Below are 17002 nucleotides of genomic sequence, written 5' to 3'. Positions count from 1 at the left end.
TTCCAGTTCTGAAGACTTCACTCTGCATCAGTCAAGACAAGTCTTTTATTTCTCTTAGAAATTACCTACTTCTTCATTTTATAGCACAACAGTATCATGTAATATCCATATTCCATAGTTTGTTCCACCATTCCCCAGATGAAGGGCAGTCCCTTTCTTTTTTTTTTAAACCCTTAACTTCTGTGTATTTACTCATAGGTGGAAGAGTGGTAAGGGTAGGCAATGGGGGTCAAGTGACTTGCCCAGGGTCACACAGCTGGGAAGTGTCTGAGGCCGGATTTGAACCTAGGACCTCCCGTCTCTAGGCCTGGCTCTCAATCCACTGAGCTACCAAGCTGCCCCCAGTCCCTTTATTTCTAATTTTTTTACTATCACAAAAAGTTGCTAAAAATATATTTTAAAATATGAGCAATTTTCTTTTTTCCTTTCCTTTCTTTAGAGTATAGTGTAGACTTAATAGTGGTGTAATTATGGTGTTGTATTGCTTAATTATTTTCCACATATTATTCTACATTGTTTTCCAGAATGGTTGTACCCATTCACAAATCTACCAACAGTGAAGCAATATGCTTGTTTTCCCACATCCCCTCCAATAGTAATTTTCTTTTCTTTTCTCTTTTTCCAGTGCAATTTTAAGCAATCATTTTCTGACATTTTGTGATCCATCTGCTCTCCCTCTCTTCAATCTCTCCACCTCTCTTCAAGAAGATAAACATTATGATATAGGTCATATATGTTTTATTTGTACAATACATATTTCCATGTTTGTCTTATGAAAGAAGATACATGTTGCTTACACTAGAGAATAATTCATGGAAGAAATAAGGTGTGTTCATTTTGTTTTTTGTCATTTTGCAAATCTAATGGGTTTGAGATAGAAGCTCAGAATTTTTTTAATTTGTACTTTTGTAATCATTAATGATTCAGAACATTTTTTCACATGGCTGCATTTAGCCTAATGTTTTATTGTTTGTTTTCCCCCACAGAATTGCCTTTTCACATCTTTAAACCATTCATCATTTAGGGAAAGGATGTCATTCTTGTAAATTTGAATTAGATGCTTATAGATTTTGAAAATGAGATGTTTATCAAAGAAACTTGCTGTAAAGATTTTCCAAGCTATTTCCTTTAAATCTTAGCTTTATTGAATTTCTTTACATGAAAACCTTTTCATTGTATAATCAGAATTATAAATTTTATCTTTCAAATTGCTATGAATCTTTGCATGTCCTTTAACCTAGCAATACCACTATTAGGTCTGTACCCCCCAAAATATCAAAGGAATATAAAATAGACACATATGCACAAAATATTTGTGGCAATTGTATTTTGTAGTGTCAAAGAATTGGAAATTGAGAGAATGTTGATCAATTGGAGAATGGCTAAACAAGTCAAGGCATATGAATATGATGGAATAAGATTATACTATAATACATGATGAGCAGGATGCTTTTAAAAAATGCTTACAGAAACTGATGAAAAGTGAAGCAAACAGAACAAGGATAGCATAGTACATACTGTTAGCCATATCGTTTGATGATCAACTGTGAATAATAGCTATTTTTTTAGCACAGTGATCCAGGATAGTCCAAAGGACTTAGGATGAAAAATGCTGTCTACCTCCAGAAAAAGAAGATGAAGTCTGAATATGGATTGAAACATGCATTTTTTAAACTTCATTATTCTGTGAGGTTGTTTGGTCTGTGTTTTCTTTTATAACATGACTAATATAGAAATGTTTTTCATAACTGAACATGCATAATTCATATCAAATTGCTTACCTTTTCAAGGATCAGGGAGGAAAGGGGGGAGAAGGAGAATCTGGAATTCAAAAATTTTTCTAAAGATGGTAAAAAATTATTTATGTGAAATTGAAAAAAATAAAAAGAAACAAAATATATTACTCAAAAAGGTTTTTTTTTAAAAAAAAAAAAAAGATATAGCATTCTTTTACAACTTTCAGTCACTTAAAATTATAGTCCTTAGTGATTTTCCTGCAACTTGAATCTCTGGAGAAAATTAGTTCATAAATTACCTGATTGATTTTTGTCTTTATTCTTTAATTTTAATTTTTTTCTTTTTTTCTTTATTTTTATTCTTGTCTTTATTAAATAATGCAGAGTATTTGACTACCTTTCAGTTGCTGTTTTCTAGTAAAAACTATTTTAATTTGAGCAATGTTATATATCTCAACTTATTTTATTTTTATTTTTTAGAAAAAAATTTTCCATGGTTACATGATTCATGTTCTTGCTCTCTCCTAAAAACCGACCCACCCCCATAGCCAATTCCCATTACCACTGGTTTCTTCATATGTCATCAATCAAGACCTATTTCCATATTATTGGTAATTGTTCTAGAGTAATCATTAAGAGTCTACATCTATAAGAGGCATAAGTTTAAAAGTAGGTATGTAAGCAGTCTAGGAAAAGCCTTAGCTGGAGGTCATGGACATTCTGAATGGAATACAGGGGAAGGAGGAAGTGGTTTGTGCCTGAGAAGGACTCCATGGTGGTTGGAACAAACTATTTCTGACCCAGGGAGATCTCAGAGCTAGGGGAGTTGTATCCAGATTCCCTGGGATCCTGAGAGTGGTGAAGGCTTACAGCAGAGGACATCAGCACCAAGTAGGGAAGTGGCTTGTGATCTGGTGAATCTTTTGGGAATGGATTTGTTGTGTAAATTAAGGGCTACTATCCAATGTACTGAATCTGGTGATATTTCTTTGCATCTCCCAGAGGAATCTTTGAAGGCCTTTCCATTGCTTTTCTTAGATTCTTGAAGTACAGAGGATGACTTAGGTACTATCTAGCCAATACCTGAGGATATACCTAAGGATTTGTGGTCAAGATCATCCACAGATGTTGGGTTGCTAAAATCAGCACTCCAGTCAGGGTGAGGACAAAGGAAGGACCAGTTCCTTGTGTGTCTCAGTATCCCTTGACTAAGGAGGCAATAGATGGGATTCGTCTGATTATTGAGTCCCTAATCCAACAAGGGATAATAATACCGTGCTTTTCTTAGTACAATACACTGATTTTGCCTATAAAGAAGCCAAAACCAGATGAAAATGGCCGACCTGTTTACCAATTTATTCAAAATCTAAGAGCAGTAAATGATTATGTCATCAAGACACATCCAGTTGTTCAAAATCCAGCTGCTATAATTTCTTCCATTCCAAGTCAGGCTAGATATTTCACCTTGGTAGATTTATGTTCTGCATTTTTCTCCATACCAATTCACAAGGATTCTCAAAAGATCTTTGCTTTCACTTGGAAAAGACTAAGTGAACGTGGACTCATCTCCCACAGGGGTATACCAACACACCTAGCCAGTTCTCTCAGATTCCAAATCAAGATCTGAAAACAATTAAATAGAGTAAATTGGTACATTTTGTGGATGATGTTCTTTTGGCATCCCCAAATGCAAAGATGTGTCTTAGGGATAGCAAGATTCTTTTGATTGAATTGTATAAATGAGGACATAAAATCTCCAAAGCAAAATTACAATTCATTTTGCCCCATGTGCAATATCTCGGTTGCGTGTTGTCAGAGGGTTCCAGAAGTATTACACAAAAGAGAATAGCTGACATACAGAAATGGAGTGCACCTAAAACTAAAAAACAACTTAGAGCTATTCTTGGAACTACTGGTTTCTGTAGACAATGGATTCCTGGATCACTAAGTATTTAACAGATCTGACCAGAAATACAGAACCAGAACCTATGAAACTAAAGCCCGAACATTGCTTACCCTTGGATAAGCTGAAAGAAGCCATTCTATTTGCACCTGCTTTAGGAATCCCAGACTATGAGAAACCTTTTCAGCTGTTTGTCAGTGAAACAAAAGGTATAGCTTCTGGTGTGTTGACACAGAATTTGGAACAAAGTTATTGTCCAATTGGGTATTATAGCTGTCAATTAGATCCAATAGCTTTGGGGACAGTACCCTGTCTAAGGGGGGTAGCAGCAGCAGCTGTGTTAGTCCAGAAGTCAGCTGATCTAGTTTTGGGATATCCTTTAACAGTCTATTGTTTACATCAGATAGAAGCACTAATGAGGAAGTTTCGTACTCAAACATATTCAGACCAACAAATATCTAAGTGTGAAATTATTCTCGTAGGTAGTGAGAACATGCAGTTGAAGAGATGTAGCATATTTAATCCAGCTACTCTTCTTCCAGATTTGCCAAAGAATGGTGAGCCATTGCATGAATGTGTTGAGGTAGTAGATCTTGTGGATATGCCTAGGATGGATTTAAAAGACACTCCACTTGAAAATCCAGACTTGGTGTTATTCACAGATGGATCATCATATTTATGTAATGGAATCAGAGGTACTGGTGCTGCAGTTGTCACAGAATTTGAGACACTGTGGTATGGCTCATTACCAAGTAATCTTAGTGCTCAGGGTGCTGAATTGGTGGCATTGAAGTAAGCATGTCTTCCAGCTGATGTTAAAGTGAAAATATTTACATGGACTCTCAATATGCATTTTCTTTTTGCCATGCAACAGGAATGATCTGGAAACAACGAGGTTTTATTACTGCATTGGGAAAACTAATAGCTCATGCAGGAATAATAACTGAGTTGTTAGAAGCAATCCAGAAGCCAAAACAGCTGGCAGTAATTCATTGTCAGAGCCATACTCTTGATAGAGATTCAGTCTCTAAAAGAAATCACAGAGCTGATATCACTGCAAAGTATGCAGCCCAGAATGCTCCAGTTTATGTAATGAATTTAACACCTATTGATTCTGATGATCTAGAGAAAGCTTATGTAGACTCAGATATCCAGAAATGGAAGGATAAATTTGGAGCTAGGAAAGAACATGGGATATGGATTACTAATACAGGAAGACGATTGTTACCAAAAGATTTGTATACCTATTTGTGTCAAGCCATCCACAAAAAAGATCATTTTGGCACACAAGTTGTTGTGGTTTCCATCAAGACACAATGGGTTGCTCCTGGAATAAGTACTGTTGCAAATAAGATCTGTAATAGTTGTTGAGTCTGCCAAAAGTTCAATCAAAGTGCATTCAGAAAGAAAGGTTTGGGTGGTAGGTCTTTAGCATATTGTCCATTTGAGAGTTTACAGATTGATTATATCTGTATGCCTAAAGCCGGAAGATACAAGTATTGTCTTGTGATAGTTGCTAGACTAACTAAATGGCCTGAAGCTTTTCCATCAAATACCAACGCAGCAAGTTTTGTGGTGAAAGTGTTACTCCAGGAAGTTGTGCCTAGATTTGGTGTACCTTTAACCATAGATTCGGATAAGGGATCTCATTTCACTTAGGATATCCTTAGAAGAGTCTATGAGACTCTAGGAATAACACCTAAATATCATGTTCCTTATCACCCACAGAGTTCAGGTCAAGTGGAGTGTATGAATAGGGAACTCAAGACTAGGGTTGGAAAACTCTGTGCTGAAACTCATCTTACATGGCTAGAGATTCTTCCTATAGCTTTGTTTTACCTACGTATGAGGCCAAGAGAAGATCTGCATATATCATTGTATGAGATGCTCTTTGGACATGCTCCACAGCAAGCAAAAACTTTTAAGGCTGTTTATGCATCACTCTTTGGAGGTGATTGCCAAGTTGCTTCATATTTAAGTGCTTTACAGCAGAGGCTAAGAGAATTAAAAGATATGGGAGTATTAATTCAATCTGGTCCATTGGATTATTCTCTTCATAATTTTCAACCAGGTGATATGGTCTATGTGAAAAATTTTGCCAAAACATCGGCAACAGAACAAAATTGGGTAGGTGCTTATACAGTTGTATTATTTTCACCATCTTCTGTGCAAGTTTTAGGTAGAGATTTGTGGTATCATTGTTTGCATATTTAATTAGCACATGGAATAGATAATGAAAATGTAGGGATTGTTAATAATGAAGAAGAAGAAGAGATCGTGTAATTTGAGATCTTCAGTCAATTAGAGTCTGCAGTCAGAAAGTTCAGTAAGGAGAGGAACATTCCAGTGGAAGAGGACGTTTGGATGGAAGAGTACATGGATGAAGAGGATTCAGGATTCAGAATTTATCAACATTGTATTAAGACTAATGAACTTATTAACTGAACTCATAGAACTTCATTTTCAAGTATTTTCTTAAAGAAGAGGATTAATCATGGACAATTTGGATTGAATGGTTTTAAAAGTATTTTGGGTAATGTAAATAGTTTCACTACATACTCATATGCATCCAACATTGCACATAAAACTATCAAGAACTTCGATAGAGAAGAAGAGAAAAGGAGAGAAGAGAAGATTTCCTTGAGGAATGGAACATCATAAGAAGAAAGGAGATCTGCAGGAGATCTAGAGTTTTGGTAGGTATCATACATTCATCAGTAACATGTTGCAACACAATATAGCAAAGAAACAACATAAATCAGATACATATGACACAAACATGTTAGGATACTTTATATTCCTTATAGAATGGAACAATGTATAAACACTAACAAAATTAGACTTAGCTATAGGATAAGTAAGTACTAACAAAGGAAAGATAGTTACTAACAAAGATTAGCTAGTTATTTAGGTAGATGTAGCTAGACTAATATAATAATATCACAGGAGTAGTTTAGAATAGTTTAGTGAAATAGATATAGTATTAGATTAGATTAAAGGATATGTTAAGGTACTAATGTACATTACAGTGAGGACACAACAAACATAACAAAATTGCATTACATGAAGAACATATAACATATTACAGATCACATATCACAAATAATGTAAATAGTTGTGTAAATAGTATGTGTATATTGTAAATTGTATTATAGTGTAAGTATTGTATATATGTAAAGGGTGCACATATGTATATTTGATATGTATATGTTATATGTTTATATGTATATATCATACATGTATATACTATGTATATGTTGTATGTGTGTATCATTTGTATATGTGTATAAATGTAAATTCTGTGAATACTTTGACATAATTGAGTTGCAAACATTTAGATGTAATTTGCATAAGGGAGTTTGATGTTTTGTTGTACTTTTGATGTAAAGACGTATGCAATGTTGTGTTAAAATGTAATTTTCAAAATTGTTTGCATTTGTTAGTTGGTAGGATATTTCTGTATTAGAATAGGAATTAGGTGTAATGTTTGTTTTGACTTTTGTGTTGATATTTCATATTTGCTGTTGATTTTGTTAATTTTTGTTGGAAATTTGCATTGTTACTTGTTGCTTTGTGCTTTGAACTATGTAACTGTTCAATGTATTTATCCCTTTACCTTTCCTTGTTAAAATCCGTAGTGTAGGGTAGAGTAGGATAGTGTTAGATAGAATAGAAGTAGTGTAGGTTGTTTGTTATTTTGGATTAGAATTTAGTTTAGTTTGTAGTGCACAAATACCAAAATATTGTGTGGAACACTATTTTGGCTTTGTGCAAAGGGGGGGAACTGTAAGTGGCATAAGTTTAAAAGTAGATGTGTAAGCAGGCTAGGAGAAGCCTTAGCTGGAGGTCATGGGCATTCTGAATGAAATGCAAGGAAAGGAGGAAGTGGCTTGTGCCTGAAAAGGTGCCATGGTGGTTGGCACAAACTGTTTTTGGCCCTGGGAGATCTCAGAGCTAGGGGAGTTGTATCCAAATTCCCTGGGATCCTGAGAGTAGTAAAGGCTTACAGCAGAGGACATCAGACCTAGAGAGCAGCACCGAGTAGGGAAGTGGTTTGTGATCTGGTGGACAGCATTGCAAACTTTCTCTCCCTACCTGGATAACTTGGATCACCTGTTCTGGTGCAGTTGACATCTGGCATCCTGAAACCATCCCTGGATTAGCCATGAGATCCCAAGTAAAGCCACCCTCAGGTCCTCAGCTAAGCTGACCAAACCTGGCTGGAACCAGGTTGGAAGGAACTTTTCCCTTGTGACTCTAGTACAGCTTTCTTTGGGCCCTGTCTTACTTAGATCATAGGAGAGTGTAGTCAAGTTCTTTCCCTCCCCCTGTGGTTTGCCCTTAGCTTTTAAGTGTAGTAAACCCTATTCTCATCCTTAATCTTAGTTTGTCCTTGATTAAATGTGTTGCCTTAACTTATAAACTCCTGCATTTACTTTGCTGATGGTACCATAGGCCTTGTCTTGGTGCTTCAGAATGGCAATTGGACCTAACAGCCACTTCAGTAACAGACACCCCTTTGCTGTTAAACTTTAGTCTCCCTAGTGGGCCCCTTCCAGTCATTCCTGTCTCTCACACCCACCAGGACCCATATTTACTGTTTCAGGCACCTTTCCCTGGTTTCTCCCTTAACACATCCCAAATCATGTCTGCATCAACCCATGTGTTAAAGCAGTTGTTTTTCTTCTGTGTTTTCACTCCTGTAGTTCTTTCTGAATGTTGGTAGTGTTCTTTTCCATAAATCCCTCGGAATTGTCCTGGGTCTTTGCGTTGCTAATACAGAAGTTCATTACATTTGGTTTTACCACAGTTTATCAGTCTGTGTACAATGTTCTTCTGGTTCTGCTCCTTTCACACTGCATCAATTTCTGGAGGTTGTTCCAGTTCACATGGAATTCCTACAGTTCATTATTCCTTTGAGCACAATAGTATTCCATCACCAACAGATACCACAATTTGCTCAGCCATTCCCCAGTTGAAGAGCATACCCTCGTTTTCCAGATTTTTGCCACCACAAAGAGCAAGGCTATAAATATTTTTGTACAAGTTGATTTATCTATGATCTCTTTGGGGTACAAACCCAGCAATTGTATGGCTGGATTGAAGGGCAGGCATTCTTTTATAGCCCTTTGAGCATAGTTCCAGATTGCCATCCAGAATGGTTGGATCAGTTCACAACTCTACCAGCAGTACATTAATGTCCTAATTTTGCCACATCCCCTCCAGCATTCATGCCGTCATTTTAGCAGGTCTGCTAGGTATGAGGTGATACCTAAGAGTTGTTTTGATTTGCATTTCCCTAATTATTAGTGATTTAGAACACTTTCTCATGTGCTTATTGATACTTTTGATTTCTTTATCTGAAAATTGCCTACTAATGTCCCTTTCCCATTTAACAATTGGGGAATAGCTTGATTTTTTGTACGATTGATTTAGCTCCTTATATGTTTGAGTAATTAGATCAGTGTCAGAGTTTTTTATTTGTAGAAAACCTTTTTAATTTAATGTAATCAACATTATTCATTTTATATTTTGTAATTTTTTCTAACTCTTGCTTGGTTTTAAAATCTTTCCTTTCCTAGCAATCTGACAAGTATACTATTCGTTTTGCCTAATTTTCTTATAGTTTCCTTCTTTTTATTCAGTCATTAACCCACACTGAATTTATCTTGGTATAGGGTGTGAGATGTTGATCTAAACCTAATCTTTCCCATAATTGTGTTCCAATTTTCCCTGTAGTTTTTGTCAAATAGTGGATTTTTGTCCCAAAAGTTGGGCCTTTTGTGTTTATCATAGACTGTCTTGCTGATGCCACTTACCCCAAGTCTATGCCACTGATCCTCCCTTCTGTCTCTTAGCCAGTGCCAAATTGTTTTGATGACTGCTGCTTTATAGTATAGTTTAATATCTGGTACTGATCGGGCCCCCTTCTTCACATTTTTTTCAGTTTTTCCCTTGATATTCTTGATGTTTTGTTCTTCTAAATGAACTTTGTTATAGTTTTTTTCTAATTCCCTAAAAAAGTTTCTTAGTAGTTTGATAGGTATGGCACTAAATAAGTAAATTAATTTAGGTATATTGGTCATTTTTCTTATGTTAGCTCGTCCTACTGAAGAGCATTCAATATTTTCAAAATTGTTTAGAACTAGTTTTAATTGTTTGGAAAGTGTTTTGTATTTGTGTTTGTATAATTCCTGTAATTGTCTTAGCAGATAGATTCCTAAGTATTTTATATTGTCTAGGGCAGAGGTCAGCAATGTATGGCTCTCGAGCTATATCTGGCGGCCAAATATGGCTCTTTCTGCAGGAGCCATAAAGTCAATTTTTTTTCAGGTGCTGTTACAGGAGCTCGCACTCTTACAGGAGAGCACACTGTGAGCACTGTACAGCTCTCATGAAATTACACTTTAAAAAATGTGGCGTTTATGGCTCTCACGGCCAAAAAGGTTGCCAACCCCTGGTCTAGGGTGACTTTAAATGGTGTTTCTCTTTCTACCTCTTGCTGCTGTGATGTGTTGGAAATATATGTAGAAATGCTGATGATTTATGTGCATTTATTTTGTATCCTACAACTTTGCTAAAGTTGTTGATTATTTCTACTATCTCTTTAGTTGGTTCTCTAGGATATTTTAAGTAGACCATTATATCATCTGCAAAGAGTGATACCTTAGTCTCTTCATTGCCTATTTTGATACCTTTAATTTCTTTTTTTCTCTAATTGTTACTGCTAGTGTTTCTAGTACAATGTTAAATAATAGAGGTAATAATGGGCATCCTTGTTTACTCCTGATCTTATTGGGAAGGCTTCTAATTTATCCCCATTGCATATGATGCTGGTTGATGGTTTTAGGTATATACTGTTTATTATTTTTAGGAAAAGTCCTTCTATTCCTTTACTTTCTAGTGTTTTCAGTAGGAATGGTTGTTGTATTTTGTCAAAGGCTTTTTCAGCATCTATTGAGTTAATCATGCAATTTTTGTTTGTGAGCTTGTTGATATAGTCAATTATGTGGATGGTTTTCCTAATGTTGGACCATCCTTGCATTTCAGGTATAAATCGCACCTGATCATGATGGATAACCCTCTTGATCATTTGCTGGAGTCTTTTTGCATCTATGTTCATTAGGGAGATTGGTCTATAGTTTTCTTTCTCTGCTTTTGATCTACCTGGCTTTGGAATTAGTACCATATTTGTGTTACAGAATAAATTTGGTAGGACTCCTTCTTTGCTTATTATGTCAAATAATTTGTATAATATTGGGATTAGTTGTTCTTTGAATGTTTGATAGAATTTACTTGCGAATCCATCAGGCCCTGGTGATTTTTTTTAGGGAGTTCTTTAATGGCTTGTTCAATTTCTGTTTCAGATACTAAATTATTTAAGTATTCTATTTCTTCTGCTGTTAATCTAAGCAATTTATATTTTTGTAAATATTCATCCGTATCACCTAGATTACTATATTTATTGCTATATAATTGGGAAAATCATTTTTAATGATTCCCTTAATTTCCTCTTCATTAGAGGTGAGGTTTCCCTTTTCATCTTAGCTACTATTAATTTGGTTTTTTTCTTTCTTTTTTTGTTAGATTTTATTAGATTTAGAATTTACTTTTTTTACGTTTTAACTTATAGTTCTTTATCTGACAAAGTTATCATAGGAGCTTTGGTTCAGATCATACTTTGAGGTTTATTGACAAATTTTTCTTTTCATTTTCTTCTTTCAAATATATTATATAACATCAGTACATCTATATCAATTACTCCATTTTTATCAGTAATTGGAATTTTGTAATGATTTTCATTATTTGTCCCAGTCATTAGTTCTTCCCTGAATCCAAATTATTTCCATGTTGGTAAAATATGTCAAATTTCTGGGCCTTGCTGTTGTTTTGCCATCTGTGCCATCTGTTCAGGGTATGCATGGCTCTCATTTTGGTACCATTTTCTTCCTTTCCTACTCTCTGTCTTATTGCCATTTCTCATTGTTCTCTTCTTCCAGCACCCAATTGATGGTTTATTAGTTGTTGATTTTGTCATTTTATTCCCTGCTGTTTCCTAGCAGGGAGTACTCTAATTATGGTAGAAAGTGAGCATTCATTTGATAAACAATTTGTTTATAAAAACGTAAAGGACAGTGAAATTTTCTTCCAAGAATATATACCCGCCACTTCCAGACAGAATGCTATATCAGAATGATCAGCCTATCCAGATGTAGCTTCATGAGCTTAAGTGCTTTTTTTTCGTTTTTGTTTTATGTACTAGAACAAATGTACTAGAACAAATTCTTCAGTTGAAAAGGCTATATAATGTTTTGATGGGGTAAATATAATGACACAGCAAGATGCTCTGCATGTGTGTTTTTCAGAAATTTATTTGTATCATTAGCATGAACAGTGCTTATTTACTTATTGTGTTTAGCCATTGTAGAGATTCTTTTTCAGCATTTCCAACCTGATGTTGGACTTCAGTATCTAATGTTAGAGCTCAAAGACTTACTTGGTATGCCTCTAAATCCCTTCTTGCCAACATACACTCTCTTTGAGAGTTCTATCAGTATTACAAGGAACAGTGTTTAGTTACTAAAAGCTTTGTAATCATAAACATCCTTTTCTCCTGCTATCCCATTTTGACAGTCTTTAGGAAAATGGAAAGTAGCTTTCCTTCAGAGATGAAGCATCTTTAAAAATATTAATATAAGAAGATTGATTTATTATTAAGGGTTTGGAAAGATAATTTAGATATATCATCTTGTTTATCCTGTCCCTATTCTCCTTTTTATTGTTACTGCATTATTTCAGTCATGTCTGACTCCTTATGTTCCCATTTGGAGTTGTCTTGGCAAAGATCCTGGAGTGATTTCCCATTTACTTCACCAGCAACCCATTCAGGGTCAAAAAAGCTAATAAGTGTCTGAGACCAGATTTGAACTCAGGAAAATGAGTCTTTCTGACTCTAGGCTCAACACTCTATCTACTGTGCCTTTCCCTTTTTTATGGATTAGAAATTAAGGACTAGAGAAGTTAGAAGATTTTTCCACAGTTATATTGCCAATGGGTTACATAGTCAAGGGTTTGATCCAGGTCTTGTGATTCCAAATGCAATTTCTCTATTTTAACACTTGGCTCCAGTTTTTTTTTTATCAAAAGGAAAAGAAAAAGATACTATTCAGGAAAACAAACAGTTGAAACAGGATGAAAAACACTTGGAACTTTGATTTACTCTTTAACACTAAAGCATCATTGTTTTTTGATAAGTATTCCCAGAAATATAACATGTCAGGAAGACATATCTGGGAGAGAAACTCCTTCATTTGCATCAAAGTTGTCAGAAATACATGACATTTATGTAGTACTGTTGACTTCTGCTTACTAGGCTGATACCACAGTTAAGAAAGTTGATTTCTCCTATGTTGTTTATCTGATTTTCAGACTTACCTAATAAAAATCAAATGCACAGTCCACCTGTGTGAGGCTCAATTTTGGGGGACTTGTCAATCAACATACATTTTGTGTCAGGAATTATGCTAAGCATTTGTATTATTGGGTTTTTTCCCCTTTTTCTAAAGATTGATTTTCCATAAATTTTTAAAAGAGGGAGAAAGAGATTTCAGAGAGAAGAACTTTGCTTACTTATGGTAGTCAAAATAGTTTACATGATTTCAAGCAACATTATAGCACTCTAGCAATGGCTAACATTATATAGCAATTTAAGTTTTGCAAAGTGTTTTATATATGTTATCTCATTTAATTCTCATGACAAATCTACAATTTAGGTGCTAGTCTTATCTATCTTCTACAGATGAGGAAATCAAGGCTCATAAAGGATTTAATGATTTGCCCAGGATAGCATAGTAAGTATCTGGGGCAAAATTTACAGTTGTCTCCCTGAATTTAAGTTTAGCACTCTATCCACATTTAGAAAAGCACAGTATCCAGAACAAGAGAAATTGTTCCCACTGTAATAGCATTAGCTAGAATATATCATAAAGGTCCTGATTCTTTTTAGACATCATATTTTGGGAAGAGCATGAGCAATATGAAGACTGTCCTGAATCTTGAAGGGATCTAGAGACTAGGAAATATAATTGGCCGTAAGAATTAAGGAAAGACTTTAAGTGTTTCAAAGGCTATCATAGGGAATAAAAATATGATTTATTTGCTTTTCTTTGCAATGGTTAGAACTTGGAACAGTGCCTTGGATATAGAGACAGTCATACTTATACTCAGTGGAAGAAAAACATTTTTTAAACAATTAGAGCAGTTCACAAGTCAAATGGGCTACCTTAGGATATAATATAATGATGATGATGTTGATGATGATGACATTGATAGTTAACATACAGAGCTTAAGATTGCAAAGCATATCAGGAATATTATCTCATTTTATTCTTACAATAATCTGGGGAAATAAATGGTATTATCATCCTAATTACACAAATGAGAAAACTGAAGCAGTCCATGTTTAGGTAACTTTCATAGAGTCAAACAGTTAATTAGTAGCTGAATGAAGCTGGTTTTGAACTCATATACTTCTGATACCACATCCAACACTCTTTCCATTGTGTCACCTGGCTGCATTTTTCTTTATCACCACTTGTTAGGGATATTGAGGAGCAGATCCTTGTTTAGATATGAGTTAGACTAGATGGATTCTGTGATACTCTCAAATCTGAGAACCTGTCATTCTCTGTGAAAACAATTTGAAATAATGGGAATATGTGCACTTGCATAAGATGTGTGTGTGTGTGTTTGTGTATGTGTGTGTATACACACAGCAGAACTTTTTTGTTTGTCATTCATTCATTCATTCATTCAGCCAATGTTTTTGAATGCCTGTCTTTCAAACCTTTCAAATATTTTTGCTATTGCTCTCTGCTTAGTCTTGGTTGAAGACCCAACCATAAAAAAGAGAGGAGGCAATTAATCCAGTTTTCCAATTACTATGACCATTCATAATCTTTTTCCCCTCTCATTTCCTCTGATGTTAAATTTTTATAATTTGTCTGGGGCTTCAGCCATATCATGTCCCCTTGAAGTCTATATCCTGACTTTGCATTAAAGCAAAATGGCATGATATCTTCCATAATATATCATTTGATTCTTTTGTAGCTGATCCAGACTGAGTCACTAAGACTCTTCCATTTTTTTTGACAAAGCTGGAAGATCATTTCTGTTATATGACTTCTCTTGTTTAAATCTTTAATTTTACATTGGCTGCAATCTACAAGGCTACATATTTTCAAAGAGATGTGGACTAAAGCTGTGATTTAAATTATATGCAGAACCCCAATTAAAGAATATCCTCTGCCAATGTAGAATAACTTCTCTGTAGCTAAAACTGTTATAAAGATGCTTACAGTGTTGAGAGGTTAAGGGACTTGCCTGGGTTTACACAACCAGAATATGTCAGAGGCAGGAACTGAGCACACATCTTCCTGGCTTTGAGTCCCCTCTCTCTATATTATGCCATGTCATGATTCACAAAAATCATAAACAAAATGAATCATCTTAACTCAACTTTTTCCTTGGAATTGCTAGTAGCCTCCAGTTTAGAGCTAAAAGCTCCATCTACCAATAATGGTTCCTATGCCTGGAACTCTGTTTTTCCTGCTGAGATAAAGGGCAGGAAAACAGATTTACCATTAAGACCTATAAAGGTTATTGGCGACTTTTGCATTTTTTTCAGAGGACACAGGGAGATTCGTGGCTGGAGACATTTTAAAAGTTTAAATTCACTTATTAATTAATTATATTAAAGTTCCCAAGTATTTCTTCCTTCCCTTCCCTCCCTGCACAAAAGAAGGCAACATTTGACAAAAACATATATATATGTGTGTGTGTGTGTGTGTGTGTGTGGATAGATAGATAGATAGATAGATAGATAGATAGATAGATAGATAGATAGCTGTGTCCTGCTTGTTTCTGTTTATCAGTTCCTTCTCTGGAGGTGAACATACACAAGATATTCTTTAAGCATTATTTCTATTGATGTATATAATGTTTTCTTTGTTCTCTCATTTCATTCTTAAATGTTTTTTAAAATGATCTTGCCATTTCTTATAGTCTAATAGTATTCTATTACAATCATATACATAAACAATCACAACTTGTTTAGCTATTCTCCAGGTGTTGGGCATCCCTTCAATTTTCAGTTCTTTGCCACTACAGAGAGAACTGCTACAAACATTTCAGAATACATAGGTCCTTACCTTTTTCTTTGATTACTTTAGGAAACAAACCTAATAGTAGTACTGCTGGATCAAAGAGTATACATTGTTTTATACCTCCTTGAGCATAATTTCAGATTCTTTTCCAAAATGATTGGGTCAATTCCACTAATAGTGTATTAGTGTCTCTATCTTTTTTACCTCCAACATTTGTCATTTTGCACTTTTGTAAGTTTAACCAAGGTATGAGATGATATTGCAACATGATTTAGATTTGCATTTCTTTAATCAACAATGGTTTTTTTATGTGATTATATATAGCTTTGATTTATTCAACCAGAAACTACCTGTTCATATTTTTTTTACCACATATCAATTGGGAAATGGCTAATGTTCTTGTAAATTTGACAGAGTTCTCTTTATATTTTAGATATGTGATCTCAATCTGAGAAACTTTCAAAATTTTCCCTGTTTTCTGCTTTCCTTCTTATCTTGGTTATATTGCTTTTATATGTATAAAACCTTTTAAATCTAATGTAATTAGAATGATCTATTTAATATCTCACAATGCTTTCAATCTCTTGTTTATTCATAAAAATCCTTCTTCTATCCATAAATATGATAATATTTTCCCTGTCCTCCTAATCTGCTTATAAAAGCTCCCTACATATCTATTCCATGTATCCATTATGTTCCAACTTTTAGATGTAAAGATTTAAGTATTTCCCTCCCTCCATAATTTTACCTCCACTGTAAAAGTTTTTTTCTTATGTACATCATTTATATAATTTCCTCCATTTTCCCCTCCTTTTCCCCTTTTCACTAGACATTCTTCTTTCTTGACTATCCATTTTTAGATCATCCCAATATTATCAAGTCACTTCTGTACCCTCCTTTTCTAAACAATTTTTTAAACTGCTTAAACAATAATAAAGTTTTTCTACATTATGTATATATAATCTACGCATATAGAAAATTAAAGAGCTTAACTTTATTAAGGCTCTTAATATTTCTCTTCCATATTTACCTTTTCATCCTTCTCTTGAATCTTATATATGAAAGTAAAATTTTCTATTCAGTTCTGGTCTTTTAATCAGGTTTGTTTGAAAATCCTCTATTTCATTAATTACCTTTTTATTTCCCCTGAAGTATTATTCGTGGTTATAATCCTTGCTTTTTTTCCCTTATAGAATATC

General features: G+C 34.6%; 1 protein-coding gene across 1 annotated transcript in view; it reads left to right on the top strand.

The window, feature by feature from the left end:
* The first annotated feature begins 11954 nt into the window (after positions 1 to 11954).
* The window catches only part of PRKN (parkin RBR E3 ubiquitin protein ligase), a 1541099-nt gene continuing 1536051 nt past the window's right edge, over positions 11955 to 17002 (top strand). Inside the window, exons 1-2 of the mRNA XM_044675477.1 lie at positions 11955 to 11959; positions 12895 to 12973. Coding sequence (XP_044531412.1) covers positions 11955 to 11959; positions 12895 to 12973 — 84 coding nt within the window. The remainder of the gene's footprint in view (positions 11960 to 12894; positions 12974 to 17002) is intronic.

Source organism: Gracilinanus agilis, chromosome 4 (assembly GCF_016433145.1).
Source record: "Gracilinanus agilis isolate LMUSP501 chromosome 4, AgileGrace, whole genome shotgun sequence".
NCBI classification, from domain to species: Eukaryota; Metazoa; Chordata; class Mammalia; order Didelphimorphia; family Didelphidae; genus Gracilinanus; species Gracilinanus agilis.
Note: the sequence above shows the minus strand (reverse complement) of the source record. Positions and strands in the feature narration are given on the sequence as shown.